The 23,683-nt window shown below is 44.3% G+C and overlaps 1 protein-coding gene across 1 annotated transcript in view; it reads left to right on the plus strand.

The window, feature by feature from the left end:
• The window catches only part of PGM5 (phosphoglucomutase 5), a 184,943-nt gene that overhangs the window by 44,013 nt on the left and 117,247 nt on the right, over positions 1–23,683 (plus strand). Inside the window, exons 2-6 of the mRNA XM_075597528.1 lie at positions 8,722–8,884; positions 11,798–11,944; positions 13,725–13,850; positions 14,764–14,954; positions 17,088–17,242. Coding sequence (XP_075453643.1) covers positions 8,722–8,884; positions 11,798–11,944; positions 13,725–13,850; positions 14,764–14,954; positions 17,088–17,242 — 782 coding nt within the window. The remainder of the gene's footprint in view (positions 1–8,721; positions 8,885–11,797; positions 11,945–13,724; positions 13,851–14,763; positions 14,955–17,087; positions 17,243–23,683) is intronic.

A 23,683-nucleotide genomic window follows, 5' to 3' on the forward strand; every position in this document is an offset into this window, starting at 1 on the left:
GGCTTACCGTCTCGACCTTCCTCCTACTATGAAGATTCCATCCGTTTTCCACGCCTCCCTTCTTAAACCTTTCGTACCTAGTCCTCATTTTCCTGTCCCCTCTCGGAAACCCGATCCAGTCTCCACCCTTGGACAACAGGAATATGAGGTCCAATCACTTATCGATTCCCGCTGGTCCAAAGATAAACTTCAATTCCTGGTCCACTGGAAGGGCTATGGCCCAGAGTAACGGTCATGGGTGCCGGCTCGTCACATCCATGCCCCAAGACAACTCCTTCAAATCCATCAAAACTTCCCCCTCAAGCCGTGGTTGGATCGCTCGGAGATCGATCCTGAAGGGGGGGATACTGTGACGATTCAGGGGATTCCTTTCCCTTCTTTTCCCTCTGTCCCATCTCCTGCCAATTCCTCTACCCTTTCCCACTCCTGTCCCGTTCTGTCTACCTCTCCCCCACTACCTCAGCGCATGCCCCGCAGGTCTCGCGCGCCCTAGCGGTCCCCGAGCCCCTGCAGTGACGCTCCCCGCTCCCGGACACCCGCTGTGCCCGCGGCTAGTACGTCACCTTCCCTGGTAGCTCTGTCTGCTCCTCTGCCCTCCTCCAGCGGGGTGCCCATGGCGCGGCGCTCTGCGTGCCTGGTGACGCAGCCTGTGCGTGCGCTCCCTCAGCTCACACACTCCTCCTCTAGGCCCTGTCGCCCTTCTGCTCCCTCATCTCAGTCCCTTCGGGCCATCTCCCTGTCACAGCCTGTGCGCGCGCATCTGCAACTTACAGAGGGCGCGCGCACATGCTCCTCTTGTTTGGCCGGTCACGACTCCTCCTCCCAAACCCTTCAGGCCATTCCCCTGACTGCCCCTCCTGTCTCCTCCTCTTCTCTCCCTGACCTATCTCTGTTGTCTCCCACTTCTCTCTCTGCTCCTCCCCTCTCTCCTATTGGCGTGTGTCCCTTTATAATCCCTGTTTGTCCACTTCTTCCTTGCTCTGCATAGTTCCTGTTTCCCTGTGTGTGCTGTCCTATGCTGTGCTCCCTCTGTGTCCCTGCTGTATCCTGCTCCTGTCTTTATCTTGGATTTCCCTGGCTTTTGACCCCTGCTTGTCTGGACTACTCTGCTCTCTGGTATCCCTTTGAACCTTGCTGCGAACTCTACCTCGCTTACCTCTGGCATCCTTGGACCTGGCTTTGTACCCTGACGACTCTACCCTCTGGACTCCTGGACATTGGCACATGGACACGACCATTCTTACGCTTACACTATCTGACGTTGCAAGTATATCTAACAACTCTCTCTACAGGCCCAGCAACACTATACCACACTCCGGGCTTGCTCCCCCTGCTGTGGGTGTGTGGTGTAATAACGTTCCCACCTGAGTTCTGGGGTCTTGCCAGGTCTGCGGGCATACAGGCGTGACAGGATCTTACCTGATCCGCAGTCCCTCAAGGTACTATACTGGAGGGGAGGTGTTCCCTACCTGTCTTCCGATGTCTCCCGCGTGAAACGTGAATCAGATCTGGAAGAAAGCAGGGTAGGTTACTTCGGTGTAGGTATACGGCACTTAAGATAAGACATAGAGGGAGAGGGAGGCAGGGAGGGAGAGGGAGACAGGGAGGGAGAGGGAGACAGGGAGGGAGAGGGAGACAGGGAGGGAGAGGGAGACAGGGAGAGGTAGACAGGGAGAGGGAGACAGGGAGAGGGAGACAGAGAGGGAGAGGGAGACAGAGAGCGGGACAGGGAGGGCGAGGGAGACAGGGAGGGAGAGAGAGGGAGGGAGGGAGACAGACAGGGAGGGAGACTGACAGGGAGGGAGACAGACAGGGAGGGGGAGGGAGAGGGAGGTGGAGACAGGGAGGGAGACAGGGAGGGAGACAGGGTGGGAGACAGGGAGGGGGAGGAAGAGGGAGGAAGAGGGAGGGGGAGGAAGAGGGAGGGAGAGAGGGAGGAAGAGGGAGGGTGAGGGAGAGAGGGAAGGTGAGGGAGGGAGAGAGGGAGGGTGAGGGAGAGAGGGAGGGAGAGAAGGATGAAGAGGGAGGGAGACAGGGAGGAAGAGGGAGGGAGACAGGGAGGGAGACAGGGAGAGTGAGGGAGGGAGATAGGGAGGGTGAGGGAGGGAGACAGGGAGAGGGGGAGACAGGGAGGGAGACAGAGAGGGAGAGAGAGGGAGACAGGGAGAGAGAGAGAGAGAGAGAGAGAGAGAGAGAGAGAGAGAGAGAGAGAGAGAGAGAGAGAGAGAGGGAGAGGGAGAGGGAGAGGGAGAGGAGAGAGAGAGAGAGAGAGAGAGAGAGAGAGAGAGAGAGAGAGAGAGAGAGAGAGAGAGAGAGAGAGAGGGAGGGAGGGAGGGAGGGAGGGAGAGAGGGAGGGAGGGAGAGGGAGACAGGGAGGGTGATAGAGGGAGACATGGAGGGTGAGAGAGGGAGACAGGGAGGGTGAGAGAGGGAGACAGAGAGGGAGACAGAGAGGGTGAGGGAGACACACCCACTGATACACACACACATACACCCACCCACTGATACACACATACACACACACACACACACACACACACACACACACTGATACACACACACACACACACTGATACACACACCCACTGATACACACACCCACTGATACACACACACTGATACACACACACACACACTGATACACACACACACACACTGATACACACACACACTGATACACACAGATATACACACACACACTGATACACACACACACACTGATACACACACACACACTGATACACACACACACACACACACTGATACACACACTGATACACACAGATATACACACACACTGATACACACACACACACACTGATACACACACACACTGATACACACACACACACACACACACACACACTGATACACACACACACACACACTGATACACACACACACACACACACACACACACACACACACACACACTGATACACACACACTCACCCACTGATACACACACACACTCACCCACTGATACACACACACACTCACCCACTGATACACACACTGATACACACACACACACCCACTGATACACACACCCACTGATACACCCACTGATACACACACACACTGATACACACACACTGATACACCGCGCCTCCCCCTGCACCGCCCGCCAGCCCCTGCACCGCCCGACAGCGACCGCGCAGCCACCACTGCCCGCCCCCGAGCCCATCTCTCACACCAAGGGGATGGGGGGAAGTGAGCACCCAGAGAGGCAAAGGTGGGAGCGCCGGGGGGCAAAGGTGGGAGCGCCGGGGGGCAAAGGTGGGAGCGCCGGGGGACAAAGGTGGGAGCGCCGGGTGGCCAAGGTGGGAGCGCCGGGGGGCCAAGGTGGGAGCGCCGGGGGGCAAAGGTACAAGGTGGTACAAGGTAGGTGGTACAAAGGCACCCCTGCTACCACCTCCTATTACCCCCCGTGGCTGGGACCCGGGACAGAAGGGGGACACTCACCGCGCAGCCGACAGAGGAGCCAGGAGCGGGAAGACAGACACACATGTGTGCTCTGCATAAAGCGGTAGCCCCGCCCCCGGCTTCCTCTGACCTGCCTGCGACCAATCCCCTGCGGGCCGACCGACATTCTAAGTCCCGCCCCCCGGCATTCTCCTTCATTCAATCCCCCTGGCAGCATGCATTCATTCATACACACATATAGAAAATGCTTACCGGCCGCCGCATTCTCCTCCCCGCCGCTGCCCCGCAATACCGGGACCAGGGACAAAAACCGGGACATTTCCGGGACGGACCTGAAACCGGGACAGGACAGAAAAAACGGGACTGTCCCGGCAAAACCGGGACAAATGGTCACCCTACCTATAGCATTTGACTGATTATCCATATTTCTCTCATTTTTGCGCTCAACGACTTCTGGCTATCTATATAAGAGTAAACCTGTGACACTGTGTGCTCATTTGCATGTCATTTCCCAGAATCCCTGGCTGCAGTGGAAGCGCTGTATGCTAAGAGATAATGGGGGAAGGCAGGGCACAAGCGATATTTTTATGTGCTGTACACTGTACGGTGGAGGGTTTTTGTCACTTTTGTACCCACCACAGTTTATTTACTGGTCTATAAGAATAGGAGTTTTTAGAAATGCTGGAATTTATGACATTTTCACAGTGAGCGATTCTTTCATGTGTTTGGCGGTGTCATTTATTTTCAACTTCACGTTACTGTACTTTCACAAGTTCAGGCCTATTTATGAGTTGGGATGTCAACTGTGTCTTAGAGGTTGGGTTGTTGCAATGCATTGCAGGCATTGCCCACCTATCATCATTAGATAGAAAGAAAGAAAAGCAAAACTCATCATTTTATATTTTTTATTTTTACATGTGTACATATGTTTTGTTTTAAGACAGGGCAGGAACAAATGGGTGTGTAGCCCTAATGTAAAGTCCATTGCAATCTCCCAGGGATGTAGTGTGTTTGTTCAATGAATGTGCAGAAGGAACAGATATCATGTAATTTGGCAGCTGCAGAGATGTAACCACAACAATGCAAATACTGTAGTCATTTAATGCTGTCAAAAGCAGCTGCACATTTGAAATACGAACCATAGCTAGATAGATATGTTTTCCTATTGATATTACATTCAGAGATGTTTCCAGCTGTTTTAACTCTTTCACTGTGACACATTACAGGTACCGCTGTTCTCAAAGAAGTTAAATAAATAAAAACAATTTCTAATTGTTTTCATTTCTGCTGCGAACATTTTCACTCTTCAGTGATAGAATGTTTGCTAATGCATGAAACAGCCAATGTCTTCTCAGAGCTGAGTGGTATTGAACCATTTTTGCAAACTTTACCTCCACTAAATGTTTTGTAAGATTTCCTCGAGGCAGAAGGCTAAATATATCATTAAGTCTAATAGGAGGCACAACTTGCATAGCTTTCTTCAGGGCAGCTAAAATAAAGCACCTATCTGAACAATTACACGCTTTTTGATATTACATGAGGTAACAGTTCACCACCCAAATTTTTAAATATAGGGCAGTGGTTCTCAATCCTTTAATAAGGACCAGTTTTTTGGGGGGGCAATTAGCCAATATCCTATTCATATGCACAATTCATTTTTTCACCTGTGCATGAATGCATTGGTTATTCCTAAAACAAGAAGGCAGGGCTGTAGGGTTTCAAAAGACAGGTTTGAGAACCACTGATATAGGGCGTGTTATTAAGCAGCGCAAAACCGCGTTCATTTCAGCTCTGGGGGCCCTCTGAGATACTTATTGGCATAGGTGCTGCCGGTTACTTCCTGGCTCTTAAATCTCCTGCGGCATGCAGGATAATTGAAAGCCAAGGCGTGTGATGTTGTGACTTCCTATTGGCCCGTGTGCCACGGGAGATTTAAGACTCCATTTTGTTTCCCCCTGCAGGGGAAGGTACCGGGTTCACCTTGGGAGGTAAGTATCTCAGGAAACAGGGGGCCCATGTAGCTGAAATTAACGCAGTTGAGCTCTTGAAATCTTCTTGTAAAAAAAAAAAAAATACAGCGTAAGATCAGATCAGTATATCGCAGGGGTTGTCAACTCCAGTCCTCAAAGGCTATCAACAGGTCAGGTTTTCAGGATATCCCTGTTTCACGTAGGAAGGGGGGTCATTCCTGCTCAACCTTAATATCCATCAATATATAGTTGTAGTGGCGGTGCAATGGGAAGAAACCAATATATTTCCAAAAAGGTGTTCAAAAGATGATCACCAGAAAGATTCCCATTAAGTTGCACTCAGCCTATTGTTTATTTTTCCTTATAATTAAACAGTAGGTGTCCTAAAGTTGCTTATGTTTCACAAACACCAAGGAGATAAGTACATAGGGAAATATTAAAAGTTAAAATCATTTTATTAAACTCATCTATCAAAAAAAAAAAAAAAAAAACTATATTAAAATTCTTCCTTCTCTTTTTTACACAGTATATTTACAAGTTCCTCCATGACGGCTGACGTCATCAGTGATCTTGAAGAAGTGCCGGTCCACGGCATGAAACAGCTGTCGGGCAGTCAGGCGACGCGATCACTGATGACGTCAGCCGTCATGGAGGAACTTGCTTCACACAGCATGCTCAACAGTTACTAGACGCTGGATGCAGAGACGCGGAGCTAACACGGTTGTATGAATCTATATCTATTTACAGTGTGATAATGCCACTCAGCTGTATTCCAATCCAGCATTAAGATATGTGTAAATATATTAAAAAGGGTACCTTACCTCATGTATGAAAGGGTAGCAGAGTGGCTAATAACTTCAGTGTATTTCCAAGTGCAATCACTGACTCATATGAAACGCCAGACTTGGGTTAAAACACATGGTGCTATTATTGTATGCATATATATGTTGATAAGGCCTTTACCCTTTGCTTTACCCATGTGAGATCAGAGCCGCATCTGTACTATACTCTGTTTATGGATATTAAGCACATATAGCTAAGACAACAATAGTGAGAATTAAATATATATAATTCTTAGCAGGGCTGTATTGACCTTAAAGGCAGCCTACCCAGCTAGCTCACAGTCCTACACGATACCAAGTGCAAACGTAACATCTGGTGCTGATATTGTATATGTGCATATATGTGCTTATAAGGCACTAACCCCTTGTTTTACCCGTGTGAGATCAGAGCCGCATTTGTATTATATTCTGTTTATGGATACTAACTACATAGCTAAGACAGCAAAAGTAAGAATTAAATTTATATAATTCTTAGCAAGGCTGCATTGACCCTAGGGGCAGCCTACGAGCTAGTTCACAGTCCTACATAATACTATATATACTGATACTTACCTTCTGTAAGAAATAACAGTAGATGAGCTGTGTTCTGACTACTGCTGTGTTTGTAACTTAGCAGGGTTACAATAGTAACCATCCATTATTGAGACAACTATTCCATCTCAGACATTGATATTTTGTGCAACTAAGATTGATACTCTATACAACTGAGAGTGATAAACCTATGATTAGAGTGTTGTTCACTTCTACATATACTAGCGTCTGGAGACTGTGTGATAACCAAACGATTACGATATAATTACCATTGGTGAAACAATTAGTACATACTGTGTAAAAAAGAGAAGCAAGAATTTTAATATAGTTTATTTGTTTTGTTTTTTGATAGATGAGTTTAATAAAATGATTTTAACTTTTAATATTTCCCTATGTACTTATCTCCTTGGTGTTTGTGAAACATAGGCAACTTTAGGACACCTACTGTTTAATTATAAGGAAAAATAAACAATAGGCTGAGTGCAACTTAATGGGAATCTTTCTGGTGATCATCTTTTGAACACCTTTTTGGAAATATATCCCTGTTTCACAACAGGTGGGTCAATCAGTGGTTCAGTCGAAGATCTATTGGTAGCCTGTGAGGACTGGAGAATGGCTTCCCCTAGTCTAGCCAGTGACTAACTCCAACACAGATCACTCTCGCCATGGATAAGCACGAGAGTCAATTACACTATACAAGTCAGGCTGACACCGTTACATAGAACTCAAACTTAACCTGCCATACTCAGGCATCAGTCCTGATCCTGTGGAAACTTGGCTAAAAATGTAATGGTCACGTTAATATTGTTTGCATGTTTTTGTACTCTTCATTGGAGATGTGCAATGGTCAATGACATATTGTTATACACATGCTCCATAGCCAGTTGACCTTGACTTCCGCATCAGGAATGCACAAAATTGGAAGAGGAGACTTAGGTGAACAACAGAATGCCGGAGGTTATTGTAAATACATATTGTAGACTTGTAGTGCCTATTCATTAACTCTTTGGGTGCCCCAAGACGTAGCCACAACATCATAGGATCTGGCACTCCAGGGGCCCCGTGACAGTGTGGCTTCATCATGCCCACCTAGAGCTTATTTTGTAGGGCAGGTCGCCTCCTGCCCTCAGCAAGCTGTAATGCAGGGAAGTAGAAGAGAGGAAGCCCTCCTCTTCCGTTTCTGGATAGAGGGATGTCTTGATCATGTAACCACTGAGGAACAGTAACCGGATCACCGTTTGACAGATTGCTGACCCGTGATAATGACATTTCCCTGTGAAAACAGCCATTTTCACACAGAGTTTAATCTCGCCGTATTTTTGAATCACTTATTGCATGTCCAAGCTGTGTGAAAAACTGATGAGATTTGGTTCCAATTGCGTGTGATATGCAAAGGAAGCAAATTCGCAAAATGGTATTCTCACGGGCTACTCATTAAGCCGCGAGAATTCATATCTCCAGGGACATCATGGCCGGAAAGAAAGGGAAAGGCAGAGTGAGTGAGCAATTAAGGAGTAGGTCGATTTACTTATACTCATTCAAATAGATGAAACTACACCCACACGTGGTGAGATGAAAGATACGGTGGGGACATACATGAGAGAGATACCTCACAGAGGCAAGATTACTGTAACCAAATGAGATGGAAAACGTGTGATTTTTATGCATAGATCATTTTCAATGAATTCGGCAAAATCGACAGATTTTTATCAAGTCAAATTGCATGCTATTTTCATGTGGTTTTGCATAAGCAATATTGCAGTTTAATAAATAGGCCTCCGCAATAAAAATAGCATTGGGTTTATTTCTATTTTTTTTTTTTTTTTAGCTATTGCAACACTGTTGTACAAAGATTATTGAAATATTATGACTCTCTGTGATCCATGATGCTGCAATTCTATATGTAACATGGATTCATAACTCCTTTTTAATTCTTGTCTTTATACATTTAGATTGGTCGTTTGGTTATTGGTCAGAATGGATTACTGTCCACCCCTGCTGTGTCGTGCATCATCAGAAAAATCAAAGCAATAGGGGGGATTATTCTAACAGCTAGCCACAATCCGGGAGGACCTGGAGGAGATTTTGGAGTCAAATTCAATGTTGCTAATGGAGGTAAGAATCTTATTTCCAAAGCACACTCATTAGTGGGAAGCTTAACTACATTTTTGACAAAGGATCTTATTCACAGCAGCGATACTAATATATTGAAAGAGCATACATACAGCACTGCTTAATGGATACAGTATGTCCAAACAAGTGGAGACATCCGTCTCGGCTTAGACTTTCAATGGAAAATCGTTTATTGGTCAGTTGAAGGACATTTGCTGGTCACCTTCCCAGTGGTTTGCAGTCTTCTTCAGCAAGTGTTGTTTTCATGCTCCAGTAATGGCATACACTTTTGTTAGTCTTTTCACCGCTACCGCACTCATGATATCAGACCAACTGTTATACTGCCACTCAGGATCGGCATGTGGGGCCCAAAGTCCTACCTGTGGAGCGTTTGCAGCACTGGAGGGATCCCACCCAGGGGGGTCCTGACACGGAAGTTGAGCCCCACCGGAAGTCGGGCCTGGCATCTGTGATCACCGCCTGAGTCGGCTCCCTCCGTTGCCGCTTCTGCGCACTCAGAGCCCTGTGCAGTCGCACCAATAGTACCTCTATCATGCCAGCCCTGTAGCCAGAGTGCCACTTGTTTGCCATTATAAGGTGTTCTCACTAATCTCCCTCTTTAGTGCTAAAGTTTACTTTTCCTAGACCATATATTAACTTGGTATTGCCACACACATTTTACAACACTTGTTAATTAATATTAGCTGCTATCGTTCTACTCTGTACATCAGGGGTGCGCAAACTGAGGGGCATGAGATTTTTGGGGGGGATGCAGCGGTTACAGAGGCCCCATGCTCTTCCCTAAGGCATTAAATGCCAGGGGATCGCGCGAGGCCTCTGCAACTTCCCTTACCTTGTCTTCGTCGATGTGTCGCCATGGCAACGTGGCATAAAATGATGCTTTTGGTTACGTCACCCCGCAGCGTCATTTGATGCCGGAGATAAAGTAATGAGGGGGGCGATCAGGGAGGGAGAGCAGGCAGGGGGGCGCAGGGGAATAATTTGTACACCCCTGCCCTACATCACAATAGTGTAACCCATCATGATGCCAACTCTGTCTATGTAAACATTCGCACTCTCAGCTTGTAGGCCAGGGGCGCTCAACTTCAGTCCTCATGGGCCACCAACAGGTCAGGTTTTCAGGATATCCCTGCTTCAGCACAGGTGGCTCAATCTGTCCCTGCTTAAGCAAAGGTGGCTCCATCAGTAGTCATTCATTATGACTGAACCACTAATTGAGCCACCTATGCTGAAGCAGGGATATCCTGAAAACCTGACTTGTTGATGGCACTTGGGACTGACGTTCGCCACTCCTGCAATAGGCTCAGTGATGCTGCTTCATTTAGCATTTAACATCTAAAAATGAGGCTTCTTGGTATTCAGACAAACACCAAAAACAGCCAACAAAAATACATTGGGAAAATGACAATAAATGAAAGTGCGAATAAAAATATTCCCTTTTTTCCCCTATGAAATTCACTCACAAAAGCATTCAAATCCATCGAAATGTCACAGGCAACAAATCAGAGATTGTACACTGATGCCTCTGTGAACATGTGTAACGGTGGTTCCTTACTAGTCTGACTCCCCCAATCTCATATTGGCCCCTGTGGTCTAACCAGCCCCCATTACATGGTCGTGTCTGGTGGTGCACCTGTAGGCAACAGTACTCCTGAGTCTCCCGCATGGAGGTATTCGGGGATTGTCACGCCAGACAGGCAGCTGAGGTAGTGTGTGCGAGTCCTACCTATATCCAGTGCAGCGCCTCCACCTCATCAGGATCTATGTGTCCGCAGGGAGATGGTGCTGATGAGGAACTCCTTCTTGGTGGTGATTGCCCCTGTAGAGTAATTGCAGACTCACACCATGGGGTTCTCGTTGAACAAGCCATCTTTATTTGCATCTTGTGGTTTGGGCCAGCTGCCCCTCACAGTTAGCAGCTCAGCCTTGCATCGCTCCGTGCTCCCCTTTAAAAGGTACACCCTCCCAATGAAGTGGGATCCCCTCTCCCTCGCAGGGAGATCACCCCTGTGCCAGGTCCCTGGACACAGTTGGCCTTCTTTGGCTTGATACTGCTGAATATAGAATAGTGCCACTAGTTACGGCACTAGTGGGCACATGGATTTCCCGCCATCCTCCTCACTCTTTCTTTCCAAACTCAACTGCTTGCACTATGCATCACAGCTTCAACACTAACTTTGGGCAGTGCTGTGCCTTATGTACCTCAGGAGGCAGGCATATCTCTGATGTCACTAACTGTGGACTCAGAGCATTTAGCCACTCCCATCCTTACATAGGGCACCTCACCAGGGTGTGAGGGCAAACCTCCATGATTACTGCTGGCATTCCTGTAACTTACCAGGTTTTGCTGCCAGCAGGAGAGATGACTGCAGACCATTATTATGCATGGCTACACATGTATTAAAACAATATTTATGTTTGGATTTTTAAAAGCATAAAAAGTACCTAAAAGCTAATCGTTCACGGCTGCACTTTCACTTGCTAATGTTTCTCTGGACACACTGCAAGAATGGTTAATAAATGAGCTGGCACCTGCTACTTCTCAAACCACACAGTTCATTCACATATGAAACTGCCACTATATATCTACTGGCATATGGTTCATGAGTGTATTGTTCAGCCAGATGTTTCCTTAGAAACATTGCTGCAGATGTTGGTCATATCTCACTATTCCCTCTGTCCCTTTTTGCCTATGGAACTTGATGGGCTCAATAACAACAGTAGCTGTTGTGATTCATCTGTTCTTAGCACATTGTCACTTGGTTCTTGGTAGTCATTTGTAACCAATCTCTGTATTTTTCTGACCGGACAGAAAACTCTACCGATCGTCTGACAGTGTTTGTTTAGTTCAATGCTCAAGTCGCCATTTCTTTTATTTTTATATATCTATTTCAGGTCCTGCTCCAGATACTGTTACAGATAAGATTTTTCAGATCAGTAAAACTATCGAGGAATATGCCATTTGTCCGGACCTCCGAATCGACCTCTCACGAGTAGGAAGACAAGACTTTGACCTAGAGAATAAGTTCAAACCGTTTAGAGGTATTCACATTTTTTCTGTATATACCAGCGTTGCCCTTAATTCAAGGAGTTCTCATGCACAATCTTTAAATGAGACAGATTTCTTTTCATAAGAGGTATCAGCATTCAACTACATTATGTGGACACATTAGGACAAAGTAGCTCTCATTTGTGCTACAGTACATATTAACCTTATATTTCACACGAGAGCTGCTTACGGTAACAACTGCATAGCAGAAGAAAATAAATAAACTCCAGTTTCTGTTAAGTAAAAAAATATGGTGTTTCATCAGTGGATAATAACGACAGCAATAAAAACTCCTGTTCATCACTATGCAACGAGAGAAAATAGAGATGGAAGAAGAGTGGTATGACTAATATACTACATATTAGAAAATAAAGTCAAAGCAAGGTTTAACTGGTTGTGAAAAGCAAATGATATATGTTTTGATGAAGTGACAATGGAAAATAAATAATATGAGGTGATTTTTGGCATCAGTGCCTTGACTGTGCTTGAGAAGAGAGATAGATGATAGCTTGTTAGGCAATGTTCACTTAGTAAGTAAGTTGTTGAGTGTGGAATTACCAATTGCTGACACAGAGAGGACTTAAGATGCAGTGGGAAAGATAGAGACGTCTACAAATTTTTCTCTGGTGTACAATTATGTCTAATGTAAATTATCCTTATATTTTTACATTGTTTTAGCACCTCCCTGTCATGTTTCTCATCATCATTAGGTTACAAGAAGCATTACCATTACAGAAGTCTGTTTTTTTAGACCATAAGGCATTTCTGTCTCATCAGAAACAGAAAGAAGTACAGTAATAGGTACATCAAATATATATAGGCCGGAATTCCTTAAGTGCTAATGCAGGGTATCGCTCCCAGATCCAGCATTGACTGCCCTTGACTTCAATGGTTCACGATTCAAACACCCCACATCGACGCTTAGTAAATCTCCCTACCAGGCAGAATAACTCTTTTTAGTTTGGTTGTTTAGAAATCTTGTTATGTAAACACAGACGTTTTGGATCTTGCTTTGCCATGTTCGCTATCCCACTTATTGCTTAATAACTTTTAGTAATTTATTTAAAAATTGACTAAATCTTCAATATATTTTTAAAGCACAATTAAGTAGCAATCACCTTAGACCAGGGCAGTATGTTGCCCAGCTGGAAGAGCTATTGATGCCAATGTAATATACCGTGTTCGGAGAGCATTATTACTAAAGATTTTTGTTCTATAATGTTTTTTATTTAACTGTTAACAGCTGTTATTGGTTCATATTGATATGCTGGAGATGGACAGAATTTACACCAGGCAGGAAGCGCTGATTCTCAGTGTTCTGAAACTTTAGCATTTAATAGCTATTACAGGTAACATTTTTGTTGTCAAATACTGACATTCGTACAGTTCAAAGGCAGATTATGTGGTCCACTTTTTTCAACAGATAGAATAAGAGCAATTAGTGAGACCATTATTGAGTCATAATGATTCCACACTATTTAAATGCTCCTGGCATTGGTGTCTTGAAGTTGGTGGGCAAGGAAGTTAAATACATATTGGGAAGTACCAGAGCTAGGGAGCTGAATAGGAAAGGGGTTTCTATTTATGTAGAGACAAACTGGACAGAAAAGATCCAAGAACAAATGAGTATTAATGGTATAGCTGGTGATTAGAGCTGAGATCTAAGAGGGACAGAACAGTGAGAAAATGTAAAAAGTAGGAGAACTTTGTTAATACAGAATTTAGAATGTTTTTTTTATTTTTATTGAATTGTATATGTTTTTTCTCTCTTAGTTGAAATAGTGGATTCTGTTGATGTTTACCTCAATTTGCTCCGAACTATCTTTGACTTTAATGGAATAAAAAGCCTGCTTACTGGACCCAACCAACTGAAAATACGGATCGATGCCATGAATGGAGGTAGGATCGGTTCCAAAGCTCCTATTTACTCCTCTGAGAGTATTATGCATTTCAGTGACACAGGTCATTAGCGGTCATTAATAGCGCTTCAAGAGAGACTGTTAATGACCCATAATTGTTATGGCGCTCTAGTCTTCAAAGAAAGATCATATGCTATAGCCTTTTTAATGTCTTACCAAAACATGGAAAAGCTCATTGTTGAAGACTATCCCTAGTAATACTCAAGAAAACACATTACTGCTATGTTACTCTTGCTGTGTTAAATAGAAGTGTCCTTTTTTTTCATCCCTCTTTTAGGATAACCAGTATGGTGGTAGTACCTTTCTGTACTGTAAATTAAAATTCACACATACTGTAGCAGAGAGAAGAAGAAACAAACCAAACAGTTTCTGGGTTAGCCATGGAGCTGACTTTTAAAAACATTGAACATTTTGTGAAAGGTTGTGTGTGTGTGAACCGTCAGACACAAATATGATGAAGTCATTGTATAATAAAGTGGTTTCAAATAGCTGTTTTATAAAATTGAATGCTGACCTGCAATGCTCGCATCTGTCCTTCACCAGTTTCAAGATGCACGTAACCAAACCAGCTGGCACAGTAGGGACGTGTAAACTCCAGTCTCTGTTGAAAGCCAACATGTTAAAGAGCAGGAAAGTTAAATGTAGCCTCTGATTAGTGGGCACCCCTAGGAATCTCATGCACAGAAGAGTGTGGGATAGCTTAGAAATCCACTGGCTATGGGATATTGGCTCCTGGTTGTCCCTGCTATAAAAATAACTGTTACTGTTAATTCTTTGGTATGCAATTCAGACAGTTTATTGGTATAAAGTATCCACGCTGAAGCATGTCAGAGATTCTGATACGTAATGATATTCTTAAGCATGTGTTTCACTCCGTCTCATCCCTCTTCCAGTTATGGGACCTTACGTGAGACGGATCCTGTGTGACGAGTTAGGAGCACCTGCCAATTCTGCGGTGAACTCTGTTCCCCTGGAAGATTTTGGTGGGCAGCATCCTGACCCCAACCTGACGTATGCGAGTGGTCTCTGGGAGGCCATGAAAGGAGGCGAGCATGGATTTGGAGCCGCTTTTGATGCTGACGGAGTAAGTATGTGGTGTATTTGAGGCCTGTGGTTTACTCTGCCAGAATTCTCAGTTGCTTTGATAATAGTTTAACAACTGAAAGTCTATTTAGAGACATGTCGTAACCAAATATATGGGAAAGGGGAAGGGGGTGGGGGTGGGGGGGATTTCTCATACCCTGTCTTATCCCCCGATGCACTCAGACATATTCATTGTGTGTTTTGACAGAAAGTGAAAATTCATGATATTAGGGTTGCCATGTGGTTTGTCCAAAAATACTGGACACAATGGTGACAGATGCAACCCCCCAATACCCCACATGCCCCCTGAATACATATAAAAATATACCCCCACGCTCCCCGAATACATATAAAAATATATCCCACGCCCCACCAATACATATAAAAATATATCCCCACGTCCCCCGAATACATATAGAAATATTCCCCCACAACCCCCAATACATATAGAAATATACTCCACGCCCCCCAATACATATAGAAATATACCCCCACGCTCCTGAATAAACAAAAAAATACCCCCACACCCCCCGAATACATATAAAAAATTGCGGAAGGGAGGCTGGTGTTTGTGGATGGGCAGAGGGTGGTGCCGGTGGCTGCAAAAGGGCCAGTGGCTGCAGAGAGGGGGGTGGTGGCTGCGGAGGGGGGGGACAGTGGATGCCGGGGACCGGCGGCCAGTCAGAGCAGTTGCCGCCATGCCCAGCTCTCCCTGCTGCAGGCTTCTCTCTCCCTGTCTGTCCCACACCGTGGTGTCTGAGGCTGACGCGCGCCGGGCCCCCCACACACAGCATGGGACAGACAGACAGGGAGAGAGAAGCCTGCAGCGGGGGAGAGCCAGGCATGGCGGCAACTGCTCTGACCGGCCGCCATTCCCCCCGCTGCAGGCTTCTGCACCCTGTGTTCGGAGAGATAATACCAGACACATACATGTCCGGTATTACCTTTTACACCGGATGCAGGGGCTGTCCGGTTCAAAACCGGACACCTGGCAACCCTACATGTTGAAAATAAGAAATACTTGTGGTTTGGGCCTTCTTGACTTGTTTCTGCAGCCACTGTGTGAGCAGCCAAAGGGTTATCAGGGTTACTACAGGTGTTTTGCATGCAAAAGAAATTGGTACCTGCCTAAAATGTTTTTTTTTCATATTTAATCCCTATTAGAATGAGCTAATTACAATTACCTTTTACGCATTGAAATATAACAGATTGCTTTTAATGGTATAAAGGGGAAACAATTACACAACAGATTTCATTTGATCCATTTTTGCTATGCTAGCACTTATTTAGCAAATACAAATATTGCTTGTGAGCACATTCACGTCTCAGACAGGTCTGCAACCCTGATTTTCACCGTTATCTCCTAGCATACAGTGCTTCCACTGCAGCAAGGGATTCTGGGAAATAACACGTAAATGAGCACACGCAGTGTCACCTTTTTTTACACTTATTTACAAACATTGGCTGAGTTACATTATACGCTCGATGTGAGACACTAAAAGTCTGCTATATAGGCAAAAAAATGGTCAGTGTTACATTTGTACAATGTCTCGGGTCACAGTACATGTACTGTCCTCTAGCATTTTCCTAACTCAGTTTCTTCCTCTGGTTGATCATTTACAGTAGCTACTGTTTCCGGCACCACTCTGGCATCACAACGTTTATTCAATGGTATTCTCATTTTTTTGTTTTACTCCATTGTTTGTGCTATTCATTGTCTCCACCAAATGCAGGACTAGAATGGAATTGCAAAGCACACACAGAACACTGGTTCGGGAAAACGTTCCCCTTCAGCTGAGCACTTTTGGAAAATAAGCATTGTCTGCCGGCCACCACATTGGCCCCTAATCAATATGTTAGGTAGTAGTCTTTTCCTTGCTGGAGAACAGCTCAGCTCCATTCAAATGAATGAGAGTAAAATCTTCTCCAGTGAACACAGCGTATTGAATAAGGGTCGGTGATGGAGGAAGAGCCAATCAATAAAAGGAAAACCACATCTCAGACACGAATGATACTTTGACACTGGAGCCCCCTTAATCTATGCAAAAAAAACAAAACATGTTTTTTCGGGGGGAAGGCTAGCTGCTTAGATCGTTTCATTGATGACAATGCTAACTGCTTGCATTTTTTTCAGGACAGGTACATGATTTTAGGAGAAAATGGTTTCTTTGTGAACCCCTCTGACTCACTAGCAATAATTGCTGCCAATTTCTCCTGCATTCCTTATTTCCGTCAGATGGGAGTTCGAGGGTTTGGGAGGAGTATGCCCACAAGCACAGCCTTGGACAAGTAAGTAGACCCAACGCAGATAGAGCTTCATTGTGGTTAATAATAGTAATACTGCATCTTCTTATCTGAACTGCTTTACATCATTACTCAGTTTGTAATTGAACTTGGTTTAGCTTCCCTGGAAACAAAGGCTTTGTTGCTTTTACCTGCTTTTAAATCTGAGAATCTCAGCGTTGCATAAATGTCTGACACTGGTCTCCAGTTACAACTTGGTAGATTTCTTCATTCCCTCTGACGGGGACATGTTGATACGAAGTTAATTGTGCTTCAGAGCTATAATTGAAGTATCCATATTACACACTGAGCATTTTACAATGATAGAACGGCATGAACACATACAAGGAGATTTACTGAATAGAACAGAGATTTGTTGTTGTAATTCAAAGCTCTAGTAGCTATACTGGTCCTGGAGAAAGGTAGATTCATTGTTGGTTGTGATACATTTTAGGGGATGAAAAGTAAAGTTCATCAAATATTAAATGATGGTGTATGGAACTTTGACGACCTCGTTGGTTTCTTCTTCAACATAGTACTGTACACTTGAAGGAAAAAAAACGTTGAGTTCATAACACTATAATTCCATCTGCAAAGAACCCTAATGTTGGTTCAATATAAGGTAGGCCGCCTACAAATGAATCTACATTTATTTCAGCTTCCAATTTGAAAACATACGTTTCCCTCTTATACCTGAGGGAAAACAAAAACATATTTATTGGCATTCAGAATAAGTTTTCTTTTTACTTTGTAAGGCATGCACATGACTGTTTTGACCACGGAGTACATTTTTCTGCTGTTGTAATATTTACAATACTCATTCTGTTTTTTGTTTTTTTTAAATGTAACCCTGATATTTTGCATCAAAATGAAGAGAAACAGGAAAGGGATATGTCAGCCTGGTGATAACTGGGTGATAATTGAAACAGAATGTAGTTTGATCGACAATGTGTGATAAGTAATCAGAGCTACAGCACACGTCATTTGTCCTGATACATTGAAAGTCATTTGTCTAACAATATTACATGAAAAACAAGCATCCAGCAGCTAATTCTACGTGTACATTTTTAGAAGTGTACTGTCTGAAATAATTGCTCACGAAAAGTTAAAGAAACTTGTCAGACCTTACTGGTTGTATTTATTTATATAAATGTTTTACCAGGACGTAATACATTGAGAGTTACCTCTCGTTTTCACGTATGTCCTGGGCATAGAGTTGGGTTGCATTCAGTTGTCAGTATTGGATAATTTTCATGGCTTTAAATGTGATACAAAAATGGAAGCCGGTTTCCAATTAAATGCTTTTCTGAGTTTGCAATGGGAGATCTGGAAATTGTTTGGCAATGGGATTTGTTGCTTATTATTTCACCGAGGAAGGTTTATGTGATGTAATCTGCCTCCAGTGATTCCCTTTTTGTATCATCCATGGCAATAATGTTCATGAATGAAGAGGGTGGAGCAATACTGTATAAGCAAAGTGTTTTAAACTGATTGTATTCACAGTCTTTTACTTTACACGGTTCAAGAGCTTGGGAACATACATCTTGGCCCCTCCAGTATTGGTAGGGTGACCAATGAATTTTTAAATAGCTTCTACCCTATCACTTGTATGTCAGAGCAAATGATTTTGTAAGAGAACAGCAGTTACACTTGCTAGACAGTGAATAATCTTAATTATCCTCTAAACCAGGGGTGTGCAAACTTTTTTCGCTGCGCCCCCCTCCCCACCTGCCTGCTCCTCTCCGTTCTGAGCCCTCCCTCCTTACCTCGTGCAGCATCAAATGAAGCCGTGGACGTCACGTGACCCGTAGCATCATTTGACGCGTGTGACGTCACATCACATGACCCCGCGGCTTAATTTGATGCCACGTTGCCATGGACACGAGTGACGTTGGCAGAGTCTAGGTACGTTTTACAGTTGCAGGGGCCTCACGCGATCCCCCAGCATTTAATTTAAATGCCTCGGGGAGCACGCCCCACACTTTGCGCACCCTAATTTAGAAGCACCTATCTTACATCATTCTTCATTCAGTTAAATGGTGATTGTTAACATGCTTTACTGAATAACGTATGAATTTGACATCCAGCCACCCTATTGTTGAGTAACCTCATGCGAATTGCAAACCTGTAGACCGAATCATGGCAATGTGTCATTTTTAATTTGTGCAACAGTTTTGGGGTCTGTGTTTCAATGTGGAGAGAAGGATGTTTTGATGCTCTGTTGCATCTGTTATGTGCACAGTTTTGTCACGTGTAATAAATACTTTTGATGTCTGGTGCAGAATGTTAGACTTGCTGACTGACTACTTCAGATTTGTCATCTTTGCTGTTGCAAACAAAACAGAAAAAGGGACAAAAAATGACAAACATAGAATTTCATACATTGCTAATTATAATTATATTCTGCGTTGCGTATCTCCTCCCTACCAACATCACACAAATTAAACATGTTACACACATGGCAAAATGATGATGGACTCGTGGCAGAAATGGAAACATTTTTGATCCAAACATTCACGCAGAATAAATTACATCCCAGTTTTGCTCCAAAATTGCATTGATATAAACTGAAGCCGTTTTCAGATGAAATTATTTATTGAATTTCACTTTGGCGGATATAGAATAAGCCCCTTAGTCCTTTTACTGTAACTGATTATTTGCTGTGCTTATTCTGACACAAAAATGTCTGACTTTAGGAAGACAAGGTTTCTAAACATGGTTAGTTTGCTCACAGAGTTGTCTCACAAGCAAGACTTGCCATTTGAGACTGATCTTTGTGTAGCAGAACAATGTGAATACCTGTGGTCTGGCAGAAAAAGCATTGTTCACAAACGCATTCTACTCAGCAGTGTTCAATTAAAATGTCCAGGGGAACTGCTACATTCTGCCTAATAATAAAAGCACTATTAGTGCCAGTATAAGGTACAGTAAGTACCTTTTACAGACTGTGAGACACAATAATATACTTCAATGCCATAGCAACTGGAATGATAAGCTAACATGCCTTCCAAACAGAGAACCTGCCTGTGGGTGAAACTTATGAAGACAATGGCTGCTTTCCATTGGAGATTCTATTCGTATTAGTGAAAGTGCCATCCAAAGAAAAAGAGGCGGGAAGAAAAATACTGCTTTCCTACATCTACAATGATGTCAGTCTATTGGTTATTCTACAGATGTTTATTCCTGTATATATATTATATATATATATATATATATATTATTTTATATGTATTATTAACCCCAGGTATAGTGCACTTAGAGCTGCAGTGAAGTGCTTTCAATACCATGTGAAATCCAATGTAAAGTAAACTGTATATACTGTAGTAATCTCTTTCATTAAACGCGATTGGGGCACTATTGCATGGAAAGCCTCATTGGCTTCAATAGGTGTTTCCGTGCAATAGTGCCACGATCAGCACTACTGCAGCTTAATGGATAACACCCTTACTAAAATAAAAATGACACACACATTATGCAAAAATACGCAAATACTAAAAAAAAATTAAAAAAAAAGCTATTTGTGATCTTAGGGGAGATTTGATTCTCAGCACGACTTGCAGGGATTATTTTGTGTGAGATATTTAAAGAAATTAGTAGAATGGGCATCTTTTCATCACCCTCTATTCATCAAAACCTCGGATTGGCATGTGACATTTCTGGCTGCATCTTTGCTCACAAACACTATTCTCACATGTTAATGAGTAGCCCTTAGTACATTTTCTGGATGAACAAAATATTGCATAACACACTGTAGGAGATGTGTGCAGAGATTTTCAAGCAGGAGACGGTTTTTAAAGGAAAATCATATAGGCTTTTATTAGCTACAACTTCTACAACATAATCAGCTTGTGATCAGCACAACAGACCTAAGAAAAACATAGAAATTCCAGGGATGGGAAGAAGGGGAGGGGAAGGGGACAGAGGAGAGCTCCCGCATCAGCACAGGTATAGTGAAAAATATTGAGCAAGTAAATAAGACCATATACTGGTGCAAAAGGGGATAAGGGTAAATGTGAACAGACAAACAAAAGATTCCCCCTTGAATGCACTCAGATAGATCAGTAAATGTGATATGATTGATACATTAAAAAACCTTTAATCACATATAAAATAATGTTGTAAAGAGGGACATGGTAGAAACAGTCCAGGGCCAGTCCCTAATAGCAAATCAAAGAATCTTCCAACACACAAGTAAACGGAAGATAATGAATAGCAGTACATCAATACACTGGGGGCCAAATGGCCAAGAGATTCACCTATTAATACCTACAGAGAAAGGTACTCATCCAGATAGTGGGTGCCCTTATATCTAAAAAATCAACAGACCTAGGTAGATGCAGGCTGCTGATACTGAATCTGTAGGGGTAAATAACTTAAAGTGAACCGGTCCACTAATTGGGACCCATATAATATTAATGGCCCACACTTAGGTAAGATGTAATGCAACACAGAAACGGTGTGAAACACACAAAATCAATGACAACTGAGTAGTGCACATAATAAACACATAGCCACACGTGGAAAAATAAATCTATAGACGTAGCTCTACAGATGAGGACAAGATTCCTTGCGTGATAGTTTAGACATCTGTCGAGGGCAAGCACAAAATGTGCTATATTAATGCCCTGAGGCACGGTTCAAGGACCGTATACAGTTAACGCCTCTACAACATAATAGTAGGTTGTACAGAAATCACACCTTATATACACTGGCGACACACTTTATTGAAGTGTGGCCAGTTCCGCAAGCCGGGAGATTTCCCGGCTTGCAAGTGGCATCCCCTCGGCGTGCCGCGCGTCACCGATGCGCGGTCACGCGTCATCGGGTGCCTGCGCCCCCTGCACGCGCGTCCAGGGCTCCCCGAGGGAGCCCTGGTGTCCCGCGATGTGGGGGGTGGCGGCAGGGGGTTCCGGGGGACCCGGCGGACCCGGAGAGGAGAGGGGGAAGCCGCGATCGGCGGGCCTCTCCTCCGCTGCTTCGGCGCGCGCCCGGCACCCTCCGGCGCGCGCCAGGTAACTGCTGCGGCCGAGAACGGGCAAATGCTCGAATAAACTCGGCCGCAGCAGTAGGACAGCTTAAATGGGTCTCATGGTAAGTAGTGTTACTGATACTGCATATTAAGATGACAACGTATATTGCTGAAAGGTGGTGTAAATGAAGGTAAACACATAATACCCAGGTTGGGTGATCAGTGTTAGCCCCATGGCTCTACAGATGAAGGTAAGATGCCTTGTGTGATAGTGTAGAAAACTGTGAAGGGCAAGCACAAAGTGTGCTATATTAATGCCCTGAAGCACGGTTCAGAGACCGTATCAAATTAAGGCCTCTACAACACAGTGGTAAAATGCACAGAGATCACACAAAATAACCTTACATTAATAGTACTTCATACAAATATCACTTAATAGTGATGTAGATGAGGTAAGTATATACTTCCCAGGCAAGGTGATCAGTAACAAGCCTGTGCTAATGGGGACTGAAAGTAACACTATGCTACCACATTCAGATGTTATTAGACCATGGAGATATCCAAATGAAGCAGTGGGGCTGTGACAAGTACAGCAGTGTGGGAGGGGTTTTGCATTCAAGTGCCTCTATCTAGCCATGTGACATAGGGTGTCCGTGGGGAGTCCAAACGGACAGGCTAGTAGGATGTTACACTTAGCTTGTAGTGCTGTGCTGTGCACATCCATCGTCACTTCGCCGGGTCCAAGTGTAAGGGGAAGTGGAGGCAGGATGCCGTGATGTATACTCGGCGGCTGAAATCCCAGAGACGCTATCACGCTTGTGTGTGGCGTCCAAACAGCATGGTGACGTCACTCCGTTCCGGTCACCTGACGTACGTTTCGCGCGTGTCCACGCTTTCTCATATCCCTCTTTACAACATTATTTTATATGTAAGAAAAACATAACAGGCCTATCTCATACAGGGAGTGCTGACTATACCACAGCTTACCACCCGTATCGATGGGTTGGAGGGCTAAGCCCCTTACCAACAACATCACAGAAAACAGTGTGGTCAGTTTACCTTCGGGCCCCTTTGGGGTCTGGCTAAGAGGGTGTAAGTGTCCCCGTACACGGCTTGCTCTCTCCAGCGATCCAGGTTGCATCCCTGGATCAGAGAGTCTAATCACAGCGTGGTGTCTCCCTGGATCGGAGTTTTCCCTGCAGTGACTGCTGCAGGCTTTTTAAAGGCCTCCAATGAGGCAGCTGAGCAGGCCAATTAAGCCCTCTGGTTTTAACCTGGTCAGTGCTATCTCAGGGGCTGAAAATATGTTTCCCTGTGCATTATTATGTGACAAGTGATCTACTCTGTTACACACACATTGTTAGGACCACCACCAGCATTCACAGGGGTCCAGGAGAGAGGTCTATACCTGGGCAGCCCCCAGGTTGTTAGCGGGGGCGTGGGAGGGAAGGAGATGTGTGTGTATGACACCCTGTTTT

Source organism: Ascaphus truei, chromosome 1, assembly GCF_040206685.1.
Source record: "Ascaphus truei isolate aAscTru1 chromosome 1, aAscTru1.hap1, whole genome shotgun sequence".
NCBI classification, from domain to species: Eukaryota; Metazoa; Chordata; class Amphibia; order Anura; family Ascaphidae; genus Ascaphus; species Ascaphus truei.